At 31.6% G+C, this 22,987-nt stretch overlaps 2 protein-coding genes across 4 annotated transcripts in view; both read right to left on the reverse strand.

The window, feature by feature from the left end:
- Window positions 1–22,987, reverse strand: part of LOC148620353 (uncharacterized) — a 150,330-nt gene that overhangs the window by 77,797 nt on the left and 49,546 nt on the right. The window lies entirely within an intron of this gene.
- Window positions 14,657–17,763, reverse strand: LOC148620355 (uncharacterized). Its single transcript, XM_088576841.1, has 3 exons — window positions 17,531–17,763; window positions 15,656–15,916; window positions 14,657–15,437 (listed from the first exon to the last, which is right to left on the reverse strand). Exons 1-3 carry the CDS (start codon window positions 17,761–17,763, stop codon window positions 15,305–15,307), a joined length of 627 nt encoding a protein of 208 aa, XP_088432967.1. The 3' UTR covers window positions 14,657–15,304.

Consider the following 22,987-nt stretch of genomic DNA (forward strand, 5'->3'; position numbering starts at 1 on the left):
TACATAATCATAAACTAATGCAGTTTCATTTTTATAATTTTTTTCATGTTTCTTACAGATTTTCTTGAGGTCCATATATGAGAGAAATGGTTTTAACCTATCTGCACCAACTCAATTTGGACAAGGAATATAACATTTACCAAGAAGATATCATTGACCTATTCGTAATCAACTAAACGAACACATGACACAAAACTTTTGAACTAGAAAGTCAGATTTCACATTAGATATAGAACATCATGAAATAATGGGTGTAATGTGTAGACATTATATACCGAGATCAAGTACGTTGGATATTCGATGTTCCATATTCGACATTCATACTTTTCAATATCAAACTGAATATCAAACGGTAACATTTTACCGTTTGATATTCGTTTAATATTCATTTCTGGCTACTTTTAAGAATGTAAACTCTAAATTAATATCAAATGAATATCAAACGGTTATCTTTTTTCGTTCGATATTTGTTTGATATTCGTTTCCGGTTTATATATTGAATACAGAATGGATTTAAATATCAAAATGAATATCAAACAGGATTTTTGTTTCTGTTCGATATTTATTTAACATTCGTTTCCGGTTTATATATTGAATATGAATAGATTTGAATAAAAAAATGAATATCAAACAGGAGTTTGGTCTGTTCGATATCGTTTCCGGTTTATATATTGAATATAGCATGGATTTGAATATCAAACTGAATATCAAACAGGAGTTTGGTCTGTTCGATATTCGTTTGACATTCGTTTCCGGCTACATATTGAATATAGAACGGATTTGAATATCAAACTGAATATCAAACAGAATGTTTTGCTGTTTAATATTCGTTTGACATTCGTTAGTACAACAATATCTTCTTTGACGTCGCATTTGAAATGATGAAAGTTTAGAACATTTGTTTGATAAGGACTTATTTGCACAAAACAATTAAATTTCTTAACACAAACTTCATTTTTTTACTCTATACCTACACAGGAAATTTTGGTTTCTATGGTGAAAATTCTATTGTCATATGTAGGATTCCTGCAAACTTGCTTAAAGGAGAAAGGGATTTTTAAAGTTGTGTATGCCTTGTGATTTGTGGAAAGCTCTATTAGTATGGAATTAAATAATACCAGATTCATTAAAATTGAACATAGGATATTGATTCTATAGCAAATCTAATACTTGGTTTTCTCCCCCAGATTGGGGATAATTCTGCCTTGTGTTCTTCTACATGCATTCATATAATGAAAAAGGCTGTATACATGGCAAAAATGAGAAAACACATTAAGACACAGATTGATTTCACATTCTGTGCACTGAAAACAGTATTTATTTGATGCTTTTGAATACGTTTGGTTTGGTTATCCATTTTACTTATTATAAGCTAACTTTTTCTACTTAAAAGAGGTTAGAATAGCACATGTCACAAGAAGATACAAGAATATCTTCTATGACGTCACATTTGAAATGATAAAACTTCAGAAAATCTGGTATCAAGAATTAATTTGCACTAAACAATTGAATTTCTTAACACAAACTACTCTTTTTACCTCTGTGCACCATAACGTACACAAAAAATTGGAATTGTGGTTTCTATGATGAAAATCCTATTTTGTAGGGTTCCTGAAAACTTGTCATAAGGTACTGCAATACATTTAGGTCGTTTTTTTTCTGAAATGTGGTTTAATTTTGTTGAAATAAAGCTGTTTTGAGGCAGTCAGCAAAGAAACTTCTAGTGTTTTGTCATAAAAAAGTGCATATTTTTAAAATCCTTGGTGTGTGGAGGTTGGTCATTTATAAGTAATTTAGTGATTATTTGTTATAAATTCAAGTAGCCATGGTAACATATTGAAAAAAATACTACTGAGTTTTAGTATAAATAAAGGGTGCCTTTCCAAAATTAACAGCCAAATACTATGTTTCATAAAATATCAGGCACTTAGACACTAATACAGCATGAACGCACGTACAGAGTAGGTAGAAAAAAGGTAAAAATAATAAGATTAATAATAATAATAATAATAATAATAATCGATTCATTCTAGTTCCAAAATTTCATGCGAAATAAAGTATTTTGAAAATCAGCCATCTGATGGTATGAGATAACAATTAATTCCCATTGACTTTTTGTTGTATACGAACATAGTGCCTTTAATTTTAGTGTGTTTCTTCTTGATTGTTTTCCTTTCTGTCCTAAACTTTATTTCTTAGTATTTGCTGCAGAAATGTAGACATTTTCATTCAGTAATTTCACATGAAAGTTGTGATTTGGTCCTATGGAAGAAGGTCAAAATTAAGGACATTTGGCAGTGGTCACATTTTATATCCACAAGGTCTCCAAAGCATAGGTGCTAAAAATTAAAAACAATGATGGTGAATTTTTCTCGCACTCTTATAGATATATGCTTTATACATGTTTCCATATTGGTGAAGTTTTATTGAGTTTGAAGGGGTTGAAATTTATTTATTTGTCAATATGGGTCTGCTGGAATGCACTACAAAATTAATTGTGTTCTTGTACCTATAATAGAGGTCACATTTTTTGTAAAACATGCTATTTTTATACGTTTTGGGGGTTTATTTCTCCAATCTCATAACATGAACATGAAATGTGTCAAAAAGAAATTTCTTTTCTCATTTTTTTTTATTTTAGTGCAAAAATAGGTTTCTATGGGATTTGCAATGTAAAACTCATAAAATTTTGCTTATGGCATCACGGTAAACTTGGGGAAATGAGCTAATTACTATCTCATTTTGAGATTTTTGCATAAACAGTGTCATAATAACGGCAAATAAACACCGTTCTTCTGTTTTTAACCTGCGGCAAAGGTCATTTGGCAAAATTACGGTGTATGTCAATTGTCTCAACCTCTTGGAATACTCCCTTTCACTGCATTGGTATGAAATTCTGAACAATGAGAGAGAAAGGTCTTTAAAATGTAAAAAAAAACATGATTTTCCATTATTTTACATATATTTTGAATAAGTTTGCCACTTAAAGCCCTGCAGAGTAGATGAAAAACAGTTATTTTGGAGCCGGTCATACACTAAATAGCCTTAAAGCAAAAAAACCTGACCTGATATGATAAAGAAACATCCAGTTGAGTTAATATGTACTACATAAGCATCAAAACATGGATTTTAAAATATGTTTTCGCTATTTTGTGGCTGTAGTGGTGAAATATTAGTGTAAATGGCATATTTACCAAAACCCACAGTTTTACAACCCTGGTCCTGGCTTGATTTTTATTACCTCATCTGATAGTTTACTCTAAAAGACTACCTCTGGTTGTTTTTAAAGTATATTTAATGTGTCCAAAGCACTTTGGAAGTAAATTTGGGATGAATCATTCTTTTTTAGCTTCTACAAATGAGTTGTTATATAAGTACCCCTTCACCAGGTGAAAATACTGTAATACTGCAGTGACATGTATTTAAACACATATATCTGACTTTAATTAAATGGAAACCTAACTAGCTGGTGTTTTCTACGTCAAAAACATGCACTGCAATGGAAATAAAGAAAACAAAATTGAGGACATCTATCGAATATTAGATTTGGGGCTATTTAGAGGACACGTCTTCACCCAATCTGCAAAAAGTTGGAGTCGCGACATACACCATTAATATAAAACTTGACATAAATCATTTATTTTTCAACAAAATTCTGTAAAACTTTGCAATTAGACTACAAATTGAGTACGCTTTCAACAGATGAAGCATTTATTTGAGTTTCAAAAAGCCAATCTTATGATTACGAGATCACAATTAATTCCTAATTGACTTTTCGTTGTATTTGAATATAGTTCCTTTTCGTGTTTCTTCCTGATTTTTTTTTCTTTTCTGCCCATTACTTTTTTATTGCTTAGTAGTTGCTGCAGAAATGTAGGACAGGGATCAAATTTACAACAGATTTTTTTCATGCTGTAATTTTATGTGAAAGTTGTTATTTGGTTCTATGGAAAAGGGTAAAAATTTTAGACATTTGGCAGTGGTCACTTTTTATGTCCACGTGGTCTCCAAAGCATAGGTGCTAAAAATTTTAAAAATTAGGGTGAATTTTTCTGGCACTAGCTTCTGCTTCTTACATGTTTCCATATTGGTGAAGTTTTATTCAGTGTTTATATTCAATATATAAAACCGGAAATGAATGTCGAACAGGTATTCAGGTACGCGAACACAATTAATTCCCCTTGGTTTTCGAATATAGTTTCAACTTTGGTAGTAGATACCTTCCACATTTTTTTCATATTTTTACTGGAAACTTATTTGCTGAAGTTTTGCCTCTAATAGGTAGAACATATTACTTGTTAATACTAAATATCAACATTACTTGGCATTTTTTTTCATTAATCAATTCTGACTAAAATTTGTAATTTGATTCAGTGGAAAAAGGTTAAAATTTAGGACTTATAACTCGGCTCATTTGTCATGTTTATGTTCTCCGGGTTATATGTATTAATTTCAGAAAATGATGGTAAAATTTTCTACAATTTATACATAAAATCCTATTTGTACATATCTTTTTTTAATCTGCTCAAATGTGTATATTAATTGTGGTCTCGTGCCTAATAAGGGGGTTGCCTGTGTATCAGAAAACTTTATTTGCTAGTGTTTGCTGGGGGTAATTTGATGTTTATTTTCAAAAATTCAGTAAATCTACATGAAATATGAAGATTTTGGCCCTTTATTCTCTATTTTCTGAAATTTAAATGCGAAAATATGGTTTCTATGGTATTTTCCATTGAAATTGCATTTTAGCTAGGGTGCTAGTTATGAAATATAGATCAGTGCGGATAATATTGTACAGATTTGAGTTTTTCTTCTCCAACTATACACTAGGAACATCAAATCAACAAAAAAGCATACTTTATAAACAAGGTTTAGTCAGAAAATCTGACAATATATAAATCGGAAACGAATGTCAAACCAATGTCGAACAGACAAAAATCCTGTTTGATATTCATTTTGATATCCAAATCCATTCTATATTCAATATGTAACCCGGAAACAAATATCAAACGAATATCGAACAGACAAAAAAAATCCTGTTTGATATTCAAATCTGTTCTCTATTCAATATAAAAACCGGAAACGAATATCAAACGAATATAGAACAGAAAAAGATAACCGTTTGATATTCATTTGATATTCATTTCGAGTTTACATTCTTAAAAGTATTCAAAAATGAATATCAAACGGTAAAATTTTACCGTTTGATATTCAGTTTGAAATTGAAAAGTTTGAATGTCGAATGTAAAACATCGAATATCCAACGTACTTGATCCCGGTACATTACATGTGCATGTGTATGAACGGTAAATTTAATTTATATTACGATACAGAACAATTTTGGGAAAAACATGTATCTATTTCCCAAACTTGATACTGTTGTAAGCATAGTGTACGTATAAACTGATTTATAAGCGAATGAAAATGTTTTGTAATGTCAAGGAAAAAACCTTGATACAAGCCGGGTTCACCTAAATGTATACAAATTGTATGCTTTCAAACTATAAATATAATTCCTTCTAAAATCATTGACTTAGAATAAAACCCTAGAGATAAGATAAAGATACACATGTAAAGACGCAAGCGTATTTTCTATTGGGCGATATACTAGAAAAGCAGAGGACGCTTACCCTACCGGTGCACCTGGTCAATGCTCCCAGTTTTTAGTGGAGTACGAGTTGCTCATTTGCTTTTGTTACTTTGTATGTATGATTTTAGTTACTTTATGCTTTGTTGTGTTTGTTTTCCATGTCTGGTCTTTGTCCCTGGACTACATTCTTTCGATTACCGTTATAACTTGGTTCCCTTGATTACTTTTTCTTGCAAGGCTAAAATTTCCAGTTAAAATTTTACAAGTGAACAGTGGCCAACAGTATTTACTGATAGAGAATGTAAAATCTGATAGGGAAGATATTGTATTAAGATTGTCTAATATGTAGATTAAGATTTATCTTTCTAAACCGTGTTGCACACGTGATAAAAATCTTGGTCAAAGTCAATAAGACAATTGGATGTCGTATCAAAATGTAAACACTTATCAGCTTTATATGACTTGTCATTGGCGGTTTCTACCTTCTTACACGTATTCTGCAAATATAAGATTGAAGCACAAAATTCAGTCAATACGTGTATTTGATTTAGGATAATGGCCAGAAAATGAATTTTCCAACTGCAGATTCATGTCCAAACTCTTCCAATACAGAACCAGTACCTTTCTAGCTATAAAGAAATCATTCGTAAAAAATAAAACATTAATAATTAACTGTTTGAAAACACGCTGAGTGTGTAATTGACCAGATTAAGGATGTAAGAGAGACAGTCTCAGATTGTAATGTATTCAATCAGTCAATCGACGGATAAAACTACTTCTATTACCAAGGTCTAATGATTGATCACATATTTTCTATCAAAAGCAATGCACGTTCCTTAATTTAACTTCTATTAATACATGTGCGTAAGATTCTGGACCAGGAATGTGAATAGAAACAGTCTAGTGTTTCAAAAATTGTTAACAAATTTTAGTCTTTACTCAATGATACATATTTTATCTTTGAATTGATTTAATTGTGTATAAATGTACTGTGTAGGATGCACTTATTTTACAAATTACTCATCAATCAGGTAACCACAGACATTGACCTTTTGTAGAGATAAATTTTTTGTTATCAATAAACATTGATAACTGCCTTTTAAACACCTGCAATTTTGTTTCCGTTCGGTCAAAGGAAGAAAATCGAATAATAATATAAAATACTGTCTCATTTAATATACTGAACAATTCTAAGATAACCATATTTAGACAAAGTATTGACACTGATGGTACAGGCTTTAAGAAAACATTTAACAAAACGACTCCAGGAGCTCCAAAATACAAAGCACGAAGGAAAAACACAACACAAATGTATTAAAAATTTCAAGGAGAATACAGCACGAATAACGAATAAAAGTGAATGAAGGCAATGGGCCAATGATCTCTGGACGGATGAGCAGTCAGTCTCTACTTCGTAGTAAATGCCATCCGTGTTGTTCGTCAAATCGAGTGAAGATGGAAGACATATATAACGGTGTAAAGTCGGGAATCATATTTTATTGGTGAGCCTGTTCATGGTGTCGATCGTAGAACTTTTAAAATGTCTATAAACTGCTTGCTATATAACATTATCCGTAAAATATCGGCCATAGTCGTTATTTCTAGAGAAACTTATACTTTCTGCTTACTACTTCATCTGCGCCATTAATTTGTTGACACATATTCTTTACTTTAAACTTAAACGAAGTGTTGTCGGGCACTAGGCTTACTTGGGATTGAATATCACGAAGGAGAGTTGTATTTTCCCTTACAGGAACTAAGAAGAAGTCCTAGATGTTTTCCCCATTTGTAAGTCAATGCGTAATCTCTTTCTCTTACAACCCCAGTTATCAAAGTATTTCTGATATGTGTAAATGTAATGCATAATGGAAGTTCAATCTTTGAAATTCAAATAAGAAATGTATTTATTACTAATGATGCGTACAACACCTTGAACTTGATGCTAATCAATAGATTAAACTTGTTGCAATCATTTGCAAGACGAAAATTATATTTTTGCTGAATAGTAAATTACCAAAACGTTAACCAATTAGTTTAACAAACTCTTAATACATATTTTCTGGTAAACGCAACACGAGCTTTTCATATGGATAAACGACGATCTGATTACTAAATTCTTGATAATGTTAATGTACAAGTAATCAACAATATTATATGACATTGAATGTAACTAACTGAACGTAGGTTGTAAATCTTTAAAACAAAATATATCTCAACATAATTTTAACGAATTTTCTCTGTAAATTTACCGGAGATGTGTTGACAAATTGTTCAACATAAATATTTATTTTGGCTTTATAAAAGTGAATTTGTACTTGATGTAGGAAATATTCTACTGAATTTTTCGATACTTTGATACTGAGAATGAAATACTTAAAATCCAACTACAATCACTGATAAAAATCTTGTAATATGTAAAATATAAGTGTTGTTGAGTGGAGAATGAATTGTCTTTTTTCATTCCTTCCTTAGGCGTACTTATGAAACTTCATAATAAGAGTAATCTTGATGGTCTATACTGTAATTTTAACATAGGTGTGTATATATGGTTGCATTGCTTTACATTGTATAAATACAGCTATTTTCCTTGGATTAACAAACGTGAGATATATAAACAAAACCTGCAAACCCATTAAAACCATTTATACAAAGGACAATATTATGTTAGCTCTTTTATATTGTTTAAATGGTTTAGATTCAAATATATTTGTATGTAATTAACGAAGGAATACATTATGCAATTTCTTTCCTTTCACACGTTAAAAAACTTGAATAAGACTTGAATGTGAATGAACTATAATTATGCATGCACGGATAAGATAGTGTTTTTTTCAAAAATGTGAACTTAATCTATGTGATACAGATAAACACTACAATAGATGTTCATCTAAATCCGAACCTTATGGGTAGATCGATAACCATACGACTGGTATTTCCTTTCATTAGGACTAAGCGAGATAAATACCAGTTCAATTGACATACAAAAATGAACTGTGCCACGTACTCCTTATAATAGGGTATCTATCAGAAAAAAAGTATTCTATCTTTAATAAAAAAAAATTTATAGTTTCTTCTCTAATTATATTTTACTGTTAGATAGTACCCACTTCTTATGTTTGAAAGAAGATTCACAATGTAAGTGTCTCTAAGAAGAGCATAATGTTATTGACTCCTAAAAAAACTTATCATTTAAGAACAACTGGTTCATTTTTTTGAATTTCGTTGGATTTAAATAGGGGCATGTCAAGTCACCTTTAGGACCAGCACAAGATATGTTAATGTTTATTTCTGTATTCACACTAATTTATGTTATGTATACGTCAGTAGTATGTCCAAAGAAGCATGACCAGTACTTGTATCAGTAAAATTCAATTGCTGTATATCAATTTGTGGTATAAATATGTATTATAACGTGTCCGAACCATACTTTGTGATGCATTTTTGTTTAATATTGAGCAACCTTAAAATTTCTCATCTTAAGTAAAAACTAAAATTGTCCATTTTTATTTTAATTTATAAAACAAACGAAAAAAATATCTTTTACATTTATGTTCAGATGAATAAAAGGTAATGAATTTCAAAGTATAAACTAAAGAAAGCCGATAACAATATTCCAAATAAAATATTTATTATTAGTAAAGCAACTAGATGATTGTAAAAACAATTGTACGAAACGGTTTAATTTTTTTCAAAATTTCTTTTGTTTTTAATAAAAAAAATGAAATTACAAAGCTTGTAACAACAATTCAAGAAACGTTTTTCGTTTCTTTTTTTTTTTTTTTCTCATATTACATACATCGTTCTGATTCATGTGACAAGATATTTTCAAATCCTTGTTATTTTCTTTGTTAGTTACTTTGGTCCTAGAACAATTTTCTACAAATCTATTAAACGTTTGTGACAAGGGAGCTTCTTATTTTTTTCTTAATTAAGGTATTTCCCATTTCAGTGGGAAAACCTTCTTGTATTTCTTCTGATTATTATTACTATTACTATTTTTTTTCCGCCAGGCATTTTGCCAAAGTTTTGGCTGAACGTATCACGACAAGATTTTGACAACCTTTAGCAATCTGACAGTGGACTTTGGAATTCACCCTGTGAGACGTGATCATTTGTCGGTCCAGAGTTATCTGCCCCGTAGCGGAAAAACTAATTTTGCTAGAATTTCTGAAACCGTTTTAGATACACACAAACCGAAAGCTCCATATTTTTTAGAAACCCAGGGCAGTACTATTTGACAAAGTCTCGAAAAGATTTGAGGTTTCCCTGGTTACGCGATTTCGCGACCTTGAAATGAAATTGTTCGGTAGGTCACTAAACTTTTAAACCGTAAGTCGTATAGACTTGGGACCTTCACTGTTGATCATAGATGAATGTTGTGTGTTTAAAAATGTCAAGGTCAAAGGTCAAAGGTCACTTTGAAATTTGACCTTGGCCTTATTATCATTCAAACTTGAAATTGGTAACAGCTAGAAGAAAATGATGAACATGAAAAATATGCATCTTGATTAGATCTTCAAATGGAATGAGAATTCTAAGCGTTTCCATGAAGCATTTTGACGTTAGAGCCCAAAAACCGGTATTTTTGGTAATTTTTGCAGTTTTTTGCCAATATATCACAAACCGTTACAGATAGAGGTCTACTGTAAAAGCCAAATATGTTCAGAATAACAAGTTCTACAAGAAAAGTATAGGTTTTCATTCAGCATTTTCAAAACTGTAAGAGTTATCATGGCAAAAAAACTGATTTTTTATGCCATTTTGATGGGAACGGTCAATTTTTTTTCCATTTGTTTCAAATAAAAGTACCTACAAACCATATATATTCTTGATCAAGAGCATAAATGCTACCTAAAAATACCAAGGTCAAAGGTCAAAAGTCAAGGTCAATTGTTTAAATGGTCAAAAACTGGGTCAAAAATGTTTTTTTTGCCATTTTTGCCAATATGGTTCAAGATAGACAACTCAAACTACTTCCAATCAATTTAGAAGCATGATTCCACTTCCAATGATATACCACAATGCATACTTCCGGTCAAATTTGACGATTTTCAGAAATCGGTGAAAATACGCCGAATCGCGACATTTTCAAAAATTGCAATTTTTTTGGTCGTATTGACTCCAGAATACCATATTTTCCTTCGAATAACCAGTCTATGCCCTTTCCGACAAATTTTATTAAGTATTAAGGTCTTTCCCATTTCAATGGGAAGACCTTCTTGTATTTCTTCTGATTATCATTATTATTATTATTCTTTTTTTTCCGTCAGGGATTTTGCCAAAGTTTTGGCTGAACGTATCACGACAAGATGTTGAGAACCTTTTGCAATCTGACAGGGGACTTTGGAATTCACCCTGTGAGACATGATCATTTGTCGGTCCAGAGTTATCTGCCCCGTAGCGGAAAAAATAATTTTGCTAAAATTTCTGAAACCGATTTTGATACACACAAACCGAAAGCTCCATATTTTTTAGAAACCCGGGGCAGTACTATTTGACAAAGTCTCGAAAAGATTTGAGGTTTCCCTGGTTACGCGATTTCGCGACCTAAAATGAAATTGTTCGGTTGGTCACTTAATTTTTAAACCGTAAGTCGTATAGACTTGGGACCTTCACTGTTGATCTTAAATGATTTGCAGTATGTTTTTGGATCTCTTGCTTCTTTGTCAAACTTTGACAGGATATTTTACCTCAATTGTACGGTCATTTCTGAATCTCTATTAGGCACTTTTTTGCTGTAGTTTTTTTGTTTAAGTCTTTATAGTATGAGTTATAACTATTGGTAAGTCGGGATTTACTGTCTTAATATGTATCTATATAGGAAAACTTTCCACCGACATTTAGAACTATATTCGAATACAACCAATTCCATTAGTGGTGTCTTTGTCGGTTTTCGTTATTGAAAATCACCTCTCTCTTTGAAAATTGGTGTACACGTTAAAAACAATAGTTCTTACCGTAATTAATGCATTTAAAAAAAAACTCGCAAGCTCGTGCAATATAATATTCTGCTCCGGACGATATTCACCAGTATTCATACAATAACCCTATATTATAAGACAATAAGTAAATAATGTTAATACATGCGTGAATGTTAGTTTCTGAAAACTGTCCTAAAAAGTATACTTCCAATACATTTTTTTAAAAGTGGCCTTAGACCTATCATGGGAATGTCCAGCTTTTTATCAGTAAAAACCATTATTTACGATCTTTAAATGCAAAACAACCCTATGTATGGCCTAAAATTTAAACAACAGCATAGCGAGAATATCACCATAAATAAACATGTATTAATAATTTTCAATTGTCATTAAAATATGAAAATCAAAGTACGTATGTACTGAATCAATTTACATTAACTCTTTTAGTTGTCTTAAAATAGGAAGAACAGAGACTGAATTCTTGGTTATCAAAATATTTAAACAGTTGTTGTACAGTAATTTTGTAAAGTCACTATGTTCCGACATTGTCGTTCCAACTTACACAATGGAGGCACATTATTCACACTAATACACAATACTCATACTTTTGTAGAGACTTAAAAGTGCCAATTTAGAGTCCACAATCAGAGTTTTATTTTGACAACATGTGTTCAATACACACTAAAATAATACCTTTACAATGCATAATTCTATGTTAAGTGTGTTTTAGTACTTCATAGAGGGGTGACCATTTGACCTGGAAGTGACAATTGAGGCCTTTTGCTTTGCAATACTTTATAATTATCTCCCATTGAATTTATGAAAATCACAAGTTCATTTTGTTCTGAACTAATTGTATTGATGAAATTGACAGGAAAAAATAGTTTATTACAACACAGTTACTACAGAATTCATCTTTCTTATAAGAATTAGAACTATTTTGCAAATTTAATAATTGTCAAAAACCTCGCCTTTTTAAATATATACAAGAATGGATACTGTTGATCGAGCTGTCTCCACAGGCTAGAACACAAAAAACCATTAGCCGTGAAGCCAAGGTCTTTTCTCATGAACATGATAATTATCAGGAGAGAATTGGTGGGAAAGACATTTCAATTGTTCTGGAACAATTGACCTATTAAAATTTTTTTGTTATTGTTTTTTGTTTGTTTTTTTATTTTTAGTGTTGATTTATTTTAAGCAATCAACCTTAATACAAATATACATGTATACTTTGTGAAGCTATAGTAATATTGCAAAAAATAGATATAACATATGGAAGCGGGAATGACATTGTAAGCCTCAACAGCAGATGATAATAGCAAAAAATATACAAATTTAGTTTAGGTATTTACACTGTCTAAATGACATTGTTCTAACCAAATAATACTGTATCTAAATGTTTTAATATATGATTAATATTTATTGACGTAACGTACGTATTTAACACTCTTAATATAAACATATGCATGGATTGACTTTCAGTGAAATAAATCTAGTTGTCTCTCTTTTTTTCTACAAAAATGAATACTTATAGGTTCGTAGGTTACGTCGATAAACAGTACTTTTTGTTAGGTCGCAGTCTTACTAAAAATCAGTGATTCATACATGTCAAAAACCCATCAAATTCATTTTTTATTTCTAACTCAATAATAGTTACTACAAAAGCGGATTTATCTTTACATTTGGTTCTCGCAATTTTGAGATAAAAAAATGTATAAATTGAATTTGAAATAGTCGCTTTGCACGATTTACCGTTCTTGATTCGCTTTTATTTGGATGATTTTATTCGGAGATCAAGGCATGGTTTTCTCAAACGTCACAGAATTAAATACAGAAAGAACTATTGTTACTCAAACGTATAGTACAAGTAGACCAAATAAGCATCATTTGTTCGGTGTTTTTTTACACCAAGAATTACCTCCACATTATGTAGTATCTGAATTTTATATGGACTGGTACTCAAGTACAGCTCTACCTTGAAATCTTATGATTACATATTCATGAGTTCCCTATTCCCATTTTGATTTGTTGGAAATCCTTTAGTGGGCCTCATAGAAACTGTATTCGACATTAAGAGTGCAAGTGAAAGTTGGTCACTATTAACACTTAAAATTTGATTGCATTCTACAACAATGAAGTACGGAATAATTTATCGTCAGAAGATTTACATTATTACTAGTCAGATCTTTCTCATGATAACAGATCCACGAAAATTAACGTGTACGTGTTGTAATTAGGATTTCACAAATGTATTTTAACAGTTTTTCGATTATCTTGAAATATGATTAATCAGACCCTGCCTGGTTTTAGAAAGGGCCCATACTTAGTATACGTGCTTATTGCACATTTGAACGTTTGAATTAGTAATTACCATGCTTTTACCTAATATAAAACGGCCCCGTGCAGCTCCGGGTGTTTAAAGAATAGGCCTGCAGCAGCGCTAAGCTTGTCGTAAAGGCGACTGAATAGTGCTCAGAACCCTTGCCGGGGGCTAGGTCGCTCTGCCCACAGAGCAACTGGGATGTGTGCCCCAGGTGGTGGAATGGGGTACCCCTGGCGTGTTACATGCTGGGATTGTTAGGCTATAATACGGAAAACCTGACCGCAAACCATAGTGGTGCACCGTGTTGGGAAAGATGCCACGTTCCTCGCACGTCAAAGAACCCTACTGTGGTATTCTCCCGGAGTAGGAACCATAGGGCTCCGCCACAGGAGGCTGAACTGCCCGACCCTACCCACCTCTCCCTATTTCCAGTGGCAATCAAAATTTGTCGACCCCATTGTCCTTGTGTCACATCCCTTTTTCATTTCATCATCATTTCATGTTCATTTTATCATCAATTTCATGTTCATCGTCTGAATATAGCTGAAATATTGCTGCTCGGACGTTAAACCCCCCCCCAAAAAAAACAAACTTAATATAAAAGTATAAATTAATACACCTGAAATATACACCCCATTATGGTGACTTTGTAATGAAGGAAATATATAACAGACTATATTTACAGTGTTTGAAAATTGTAAAGACTAAGTCCAATCATTTGTTTTATACTATTTTCCTTTTGTTTTGATTATACTAATGAAAGGAAAATGTGACAGACACTAATTTGTAATGAACTTATTGCGGCTATCTATACTTTTCTAATCAGAAAACATATAATTTGTAACTTCTGTTTTGTATTCTTCATATAAAAAATATGCTAATAGAAATAAAACTCATATGTACTTACGGGTTTAACAGTAGATACCAATGTTACATACATACTGCAATAAAGACTATGAAGGCTTTTCCAAAATATTTGTTTTCTATCTCATCTATTTCTTAAAACTTATCACATTTCCATTTAATATAAGTGTTAAAAAGTAAGAACATTAAACCATTGAAAAGAAAAACGCTTCAAATTTAATAAAGTTAAATCGAGACGCATTTGATACTACACAATTCATAAACACTTAATTTAGTTGGAATACATATCATTTTACTATATCATATATGAATTAAGTTGAAAATAGGAGTATTCTGTATCTGCATTGTAAGTAATTATTTGCCCTAAATTATTTACCATATACCACATACCCTATATCACTACCTCTAGGTTTATACCACACCTCTACTCGGAATTATAGTTGAAAAATATGACATAACGAACATGACACGTCGTAAAATTCAGTATGTTTTTACACAAGGAAGTGCGATCAAATAATTTTATATACTGTACAAATTTGACAAGATTTTCGTTTAAAAAAAGAACAACATCTCATACAAGACATTCCTTTAAATTGATGCGTTTTACTTTTCGTTAATTTTCACCACATCGTCAGGTTTTATGCTAGCATTTTCGTATCCACAAGGTCTAACCATGGCTACCTGTTTCTGCTCTCTAGTGCCCTCATCCCAATTGCCTTTTGTAGCTGATCCTAACCTGTAATTACTTTATATGAATATAATATTACGTTAATATTCCTGTTTACAGGTTAAATTAAATATCAGATTTCAATTTTTCAATCAATTCAAACACATGCAACTCTGTTTTATTAACTTGGTTCTCAACAAATAAAACTGAGGAAAGAAGATACAAATAATATTAATACTCTGTCCTGTTTGTTATACAGAGTACTCAATAATGATGCACTTTCTTACTTGTCATATCCATTCTTAGTTATGCTTGACATTGTGTCATAAGGTTCACAATCCGGCGATTCTTTATATCGCTTTTGGTTGGCATTATGATATATTCCCTCTTCAGCAGGTGCGTTCATATCTCCATCTCTATCATGCAGCTGTTCTATCACTTTATTGTCTGTTGTAACTTCCAATGGTTGTTTTATGTCCTCCTTGTTTTTTCCCGAAGCAGGTCTCTTTAGCTTGTCGGCGGTGGAATATTCGTACGATTGATGATTCCTTTGTGATAAAAATATTAGGTCAAAAATAATCGATGCTTCATTATTTTATTAGAAATGAAACAATTTAAAGAATGTAACATACCGAAACAAGAAAAACTGTTCGGGATTTAATGTCAATTCAGTCTGAAATTGAATATGACTTCATTATATGTGAAATACAAAAAGACTTATCATATATATAGCAAATTTCGGTATGCTTCACGGGTGTTTAGAGAATCAATCTATCATCAACAGCACTAGAATCAAATACATGAAAAGATCTTCAGCCATAAACTGTACACATTAAGTACTCAAAATCAAAACTACTACTACCGAAGTGTCTACAAAGTGTAATATATGTAATGAAACTTATCTTTATCTTATACTGCATATCTTAATAAATATCATAGATGAAATCTGGTGCAAATTTGACTATACTGGGCTGGAGATCTTTGGTCCATCAGCTGTGACATCAAAAAATTGGTTATTAAATACAAAAATACCAATCATATTTATAGAAAACTTCGATTTGATTCAAGGAGCAATTTCGTCATTGGAACAGACGATCAAAGGTGATCAGAAAGTCATCTAACATAAATTTGATGTGGGTCTAAATTTAAATCCTACGATACGGCGAATCTATATAAAGCTTTTGCTAAAAAATTGATAGGCGTTGAACAATAGATTCAGTGAAAACTGTTAGAAATAATTAGTGTGCGGGCGAAGTATGTATAAAACGACGGAAACCATATAACATTTGCACCCGAAGCAGAGGTGCGCTGAAAAGAAATACAAGTCATTGACTCTTAATCGAAGCTTTACCTTAGTTGATTTTCTCCAGGAGTTCTTATTTAAATTATCCTTACTCTATTTTGACATGATATTCTTAACCAATCAAAGTTATAATTGAACAAATAATGAAAAAAAAAATAAGCAATGAAAATTAGTAGATATTTTATTCTCATTCGAATCAAGGCTATATCAAAATGAATAAATTTGTGTATCACTAATAAACAGTGTTCCTCGAGATTTTTTTATATTCTAATTTGTAATTTTATTTTATAATGCATTTTTGTAGATTTCAAAACGAAAATTCTTTGGTTTTGTAAATATGACAATTATAATCCATTTTCATGTCTTGATTTAATAGTGAAGTGACACTGAGTGATAAATTAAACACCATAACGGTATTGAAGGGATTGATATGTCGGACAAAAAACTGTAATTGAATTGTTTGAGAGGTAGGTATAGCTGTCAAACCAATAATGAATCTGATTAAATAAACAACATATCTTGACAATTGCAGAAACAGAAACCAAATAAATAAGCGCAAATCTCAATGAAAATGGTCAGTTGAAGTATTCAGTGAAAATTTATGGGATTATTCGTCAGTTAGGCTTATTGTTTCAGAAAAATTATATAATGATTATTTTGCTGTTCAATGTTCAAATGATTATTTGATGACCGATGGAAAAGTAAAAGTATTTGGGTATATTTGAATAAATATTAGAAATATGCAAAAGTACATTCGCTAGCTCTGAATAATATTATATTATAGAAACAAAAATGTAGATATTCAGTGGACTGACTGTTTAGGGTTATTCATCACTTAGTTATTTTAGTTAAAACTCACACATTGCTTTGAGCATTTTCTTCCATTTGTTGTTTAAAGTACTCATCATTGTGTTGCTTTACCTCTTCTGCAGTTTCGCCATTTGTAGACACTTTGCCTTTTTCCTTTTCGTCGAACGATATATACCAATAGTCATTGGTCCTTGTACTTACATTCTTATTCGTAGAAGGTGAATCATAAGTGTCATATGGTTTACTAGGTGCTGATGGTTTTACATGATCTTTATGTCCCATGGCATGCCTGTGTCACATACATGAGTTTAAGTAAAAATCGGTACACACGAAAGGATCAATCTTATGATAATTTTAACGTGTGTGCCGATACAATTTGTGTTCAGCGGAACAAAGTTCAAACCATTTATTATTTTTTTCCTGTTCTACAATGTGCGCCCTGAGATTTTCGTCTGCTATTGATAATCAATTAGCTGATTCAGTGGTTATATGTAAAAAAAAGGTCAATCAAGCACATGCATGCTTTTCTGTTTAAATGTATGTAGCTTTGTTGATTGATAATCCCGTGCAAGTCCGGGTGTTAAAAGAATAGGCTTGCAGCAGCGCTAAGCTTGTCGTAAAAGATGACTAAATAGTGCTCAGAACCCTAGCCGGGGGCTAGGGCGCTCTACCCACAGAGCAACTGAGTTGTGTGCCCCAGTTGGTGGAATGGGGTACCCCTGGCGTGTTACATGCTGGGATTGTCAGGCTATAATACGGAAAACCAGACCGCAAACCATAGTGGTGCACCGTGTTGGGAAAGATGCCACGTTCCTCGCACGTTAAAGAAACCTACTGTTGTATTCTCCCGGAGCAGGAACCATAGGGCTCCGCCACAGGAGGCTAAATTGCCCGACCCTACCCACCTCTCCCCATTTCCAGTGGCAATCAAAATTTGTCGACCCCATTGTCCTTGTGTCCCACCCCTTTTTCATTTCATCATCATTTCATGTTCATTTTATCATCAATTTCATGTCCATCGTCTGAATATAGCTGACATATTGCTGTTCGGACGTTAAACCCCAACAAACAACAAACAAACAAGCTTTGTTGATTACGTATCATCTGATACTTCCTGTTAGTGGAGATGGACGGATTTAGTGCATACTAACTGATTCAATATGCCTACCCCAACATTTCTATCTGACTTCGGTATCGTCTGTCACAAATCATTCTCCTCCTCAATACACTTATCAAAGAGTAGTCAAGGGAACCAAGGTTATAGCATAGCGGTAATCAAAAGAATGTAACCCAGAGATAAAGACCAGACATGGAAAACAGACATACACAACAAAGAACATAGAGCAAATAAGCAACTCGGACTCAACTAAAAAGTTGGATCTTTTACCAGGTGCTCCGGTAGGGTGAAATTATCAAAATTATTAATCAAAATTATGAAAATTATTAATAAAAATCTTGATTATTATTAATCAAAATTATGAAAATTATTAATCAGAATTATCAAAATTATTAATCAAAATTATTAATTACATTACTGCCTCAGAATGTTAAATTTGAGTAAAAGATAGAAATATCTTTCAAAATTAGGAAGGAAACTATATTTACCAGAAAATATAATTGGATTCATTGCATTATGTGAACTACGAGTTTCATGCAAAAAAATGTCTGCAGTTACTCTCTTTAAACTCTTCGCGTGTATCGGCTTTTATATTGCTACATATTTTCATTTCATTGGTAATCTTATGTTACTGAGAACAGAACAGTTTACAATTTAGATAAGTATTCTTATCTCAGGTCAGGAAAATTCACTTCAACAGAGAACCTGATGTACAAAAAAATAACTGTATGCCATTATTAGAATCCTTAATATCACTTCTTATTTGTTGTTTATATTCCTTTGTAGAGGTTTCAAAGCTTTATATCAAATTCATAGAAGACTTCCTGCGTATCTCGTTTCTTTTTAATATCGGTCAAATATAATTTACGATTATGACAATACCCATCACAAGGAAACAAAATGTCTCCGGCCTGCAGTCAAGCCCAAATTAAAAGACAATTTTTTCTCAACATTATCTGATAAAAGAAGCATCGTATAATTGCGTTTTGTTCGACCTCTTAAATCGAAGTATATTTCACCTAACGGTAGCCATACCAGTACAAAATCTAATCTTTATGGAACTTAATTTCTATGTAAAATTTAAAAAGAATCTCAAATCAAAACAAAATTCATTCACCATTTTGATATTTGCGATCGTTATCATTTAAATGTAGTTTACATTGATAAAGGTTACTCACTTGAAGTGTAAACTTAACTCCAATGTTTAACCATTTTACGAATAAGAATATGTATGTCAATTGTACACTTACAGTAGGTATTGATTAAATAATCTAATGCACAATCTTTCCCTTTGTGAGATTGAATAATTGATATTGTATTTGTACCAACTAACGCATTGCATTTAGCTTCATCTTTTTCTTGTTCAAAATCAATAAGATTTCGTTCTTCGTCAGGAATTGAGGAAAATTCGCCTGTGGCAGATGACTCGTTTTTAAAGTCATTGTAGGGTGATTCAAAACAGCTGTTGTTATACCAATTTCTGGTTTTTCAGGAGAATCTTCTGATTTTTTTCATGTCTTCTTTAATTTTCTAGATTACAAACAGCTAATTAAAGTTGTATTGTAAGCATAAGTGGAGTAGAGAATGAAACGTAGACCAGAGGATTCTATTATTTGGCTTGGATTGTTTTGCTCCACGTATCTGATTTATGAAATTGCAATTAAACTGTAATGACAATATCCATGACTGCACTGCTTCTATGGATTCTAAAGTCCTTTCCAATACTAGGGATATAATGGCAATCTCTAAAGGGAAGACACACACAATGATAGCGATAAACAAAGTCAGATCCACAATATGTAAGGTCGTTATAACACACATTCTTCAAAGTTGAAACTGATTTGCTCAACGTGTTTTCCTATCCTCTTTTGTCTACCCTGGACATGACTTTTTATGAACAACTCGGTGGGTGTCTCTAGAAAAAAGTGAACGTTTACCCTACTGGTACATCTGGTACATGCTTCAAGTTGTAGTGAAGTCCGACTGACTTACATTTACTTTTGTTACTTTTTATGTATTATTTTGATTATTTTATGTTCATTGTTGTGTGTGTCTGTTTTCCATGTTTGGTCTTTGTCCCAGGATTACATTCTTCTGTTTAACGCTAGAATCTTGGTTCCCTTGATTACTTTTTCAAAATATCTATATATACTAGAGCTGGAAAATGAAAATGATGAACTGCATTGTTATGTATACAAACATTTTAATCTAATACTTGAGTGTGTTAAAGTTATAAAAAAGTGCTCACACACAAACAAATCATGACAATAATTGTTTGGTAGTAGTGTAATGTATTAAATTAAGTCAATAGCATGAGAGATGGGCAAACTTTGTCTTGCATGCTACACGTGCATTTATTTCTAAGTCTGCATTATATATCTTTATAGATAAGATTTAAAAGCCACAACAATGCGTTGAGTTCCCATGCGATAAAATGACACCAGTACGATATTACAATTAGAAATATTAAATGAAGGAAGATACAGATTCATTCGTCAACATGCTATATTAATTCCCTAATTACATATATATAATGAAAAAATTGAAATTTAAACACCCCCAGAGAAATCGTCGTATCAGAAAAGGATTGCATATTTGTTTTTATTTTATTCTTATTTCTACTTCGCTACTTGAGCTGATTTTATAAAGTGTCAGTCTGCATGTTTATAAATACTAAAGGTCAGAATTTTCCATCTCAAACGACTTCGCAAAAAATCAATATTTCATTTCATTGTACATTCCAAAAAAACTATGTATAATGCTTTCTATTGAAAATAAATACACTTGATGCTGAATATAATCATAATACTACCCCATCCCAAGATTGAAATCTGTATGAAATGTATTGCTAGTTTCAAGCCAAATTAACAAAAGTTCATTGATCATAAAGAGACTGTGATATTAGACTCTTTTAAAAATAATAATTATTTAGATGTGCATATTATTTGCTAAGTTAAATTGCTATAAGTTACTTCTTTTATGATGGTTATGATAAAAGTACGAAGCTTAAGAACCAGGTTTTCATTTGGGTATATTTTTTCTTTTTATTATTATTATTCTAAGTTTTGTCATTGCATATATATGGCAAAATCTTGAAGAATGATGTAACGGCTTTCAGGTAAACGTAAGTAATGAATGATTTTCATAATAATCGTTTTTTATCTTCTAAAATGTTACCCTTATCTCGAAAATTGTAAAATATTATAAAAAATGTGACTATTTATGTATTAATTTGATCAAATCAATTAATTTATTAACCACTGAGACGATAGTAACGCTGGTGAACTCAGTAGTCCGAATTGTCTGACTCCAAATTATATTAGACGTTATCTATCAAAATTCAAATTATTACAAAGTATTCAAAGTATTAACAGCACAGCTTCATTCCTTGTACACTTTTGGTTTTGAGATTTTCTTGTATACAATTTGTTTTGGATTAAGATCTACTTTGGCATTTGATTTTAATACTGCTGATGAGATGTTACTGCTTGAAACCCGTGTGAAGCATATCGAGTTTTGCATTGTAATATGTTTGGTACTTTTGCATTTAATAACCACTTGGTCGATGCCACTGCTCATAGACAAAAGATTTCCGAGGGTGATCAACAACGTAGTAGGGTAGGCAGACTTGTCTTACCATGAATCATTTAATATATTAATTATCGAAATTTGCAGTATTACAGTTTCTAAAACAATACAGATTTTCATACAACACCAAGGTTTCGTTCCTGGCTTTGCCGATGGTCCCATGTTATAACAGAATACAAAAACAATGTTGTTAATCAAAAATTGCTTATAAAAGTATGTTTGACAACAATTTCATTAACTTATTACATACGTAGGATACAAGGTATGCTATATCATATTGCATCATTAAGTTGTAATTTTTGCACTGAAAGTGATAGTTTGATACCTCTTTTTATTAACACAGATCCAATTAGTCCGAAAAACTTTAATTGTACAGAAATTTGGTGATTTCATGTACTTCAAGAATCTTTAGAGGGAAAAGGGTGATATGGATTTAAATGACAACATTTGTATTTTAATTTCATATTTGTTTCAAAATGCTTTATGATGAAATTTCGTTCACAACAATCACCTGTTTGAAAGCCACAACAGTACGATATTTTATTTTTGTTGTTGTAGTTTTCCAAGTGAATCTATATGATGACTAATTTTAGTTTTAATTCCATGCTTATAGGTCTTATGAAACAAAGTAAGGAACATTGTATTATTTCCATGTCGTTAACTTTAACGAAATAGTTTTGTTTGTTTGGGTTTTACTTTTTTTTTCTTTTGAAACAAGTTTAAGCAAACCAAGTTAGCCATAAATTAGAATACCATTTGAATACTGCGAATAAGGAGAGCTACAGCTAAATAAATATGTTA

This window comes from Perna viridis, chromosome 4 (assembly GCF_037379345.1).
Source record: "Perna viridis isolate PV_CMFRI_1.1 ecotype Kerala chromosome 4, ASM3737934v1, whole genome shotgun sequence".
Classification (NCBI taxonomy): Eukaryota; Metazoa; Mollusca; class Bivalvia; order Mytilida; family Mytilidae; genus Perna; species Perna viridis.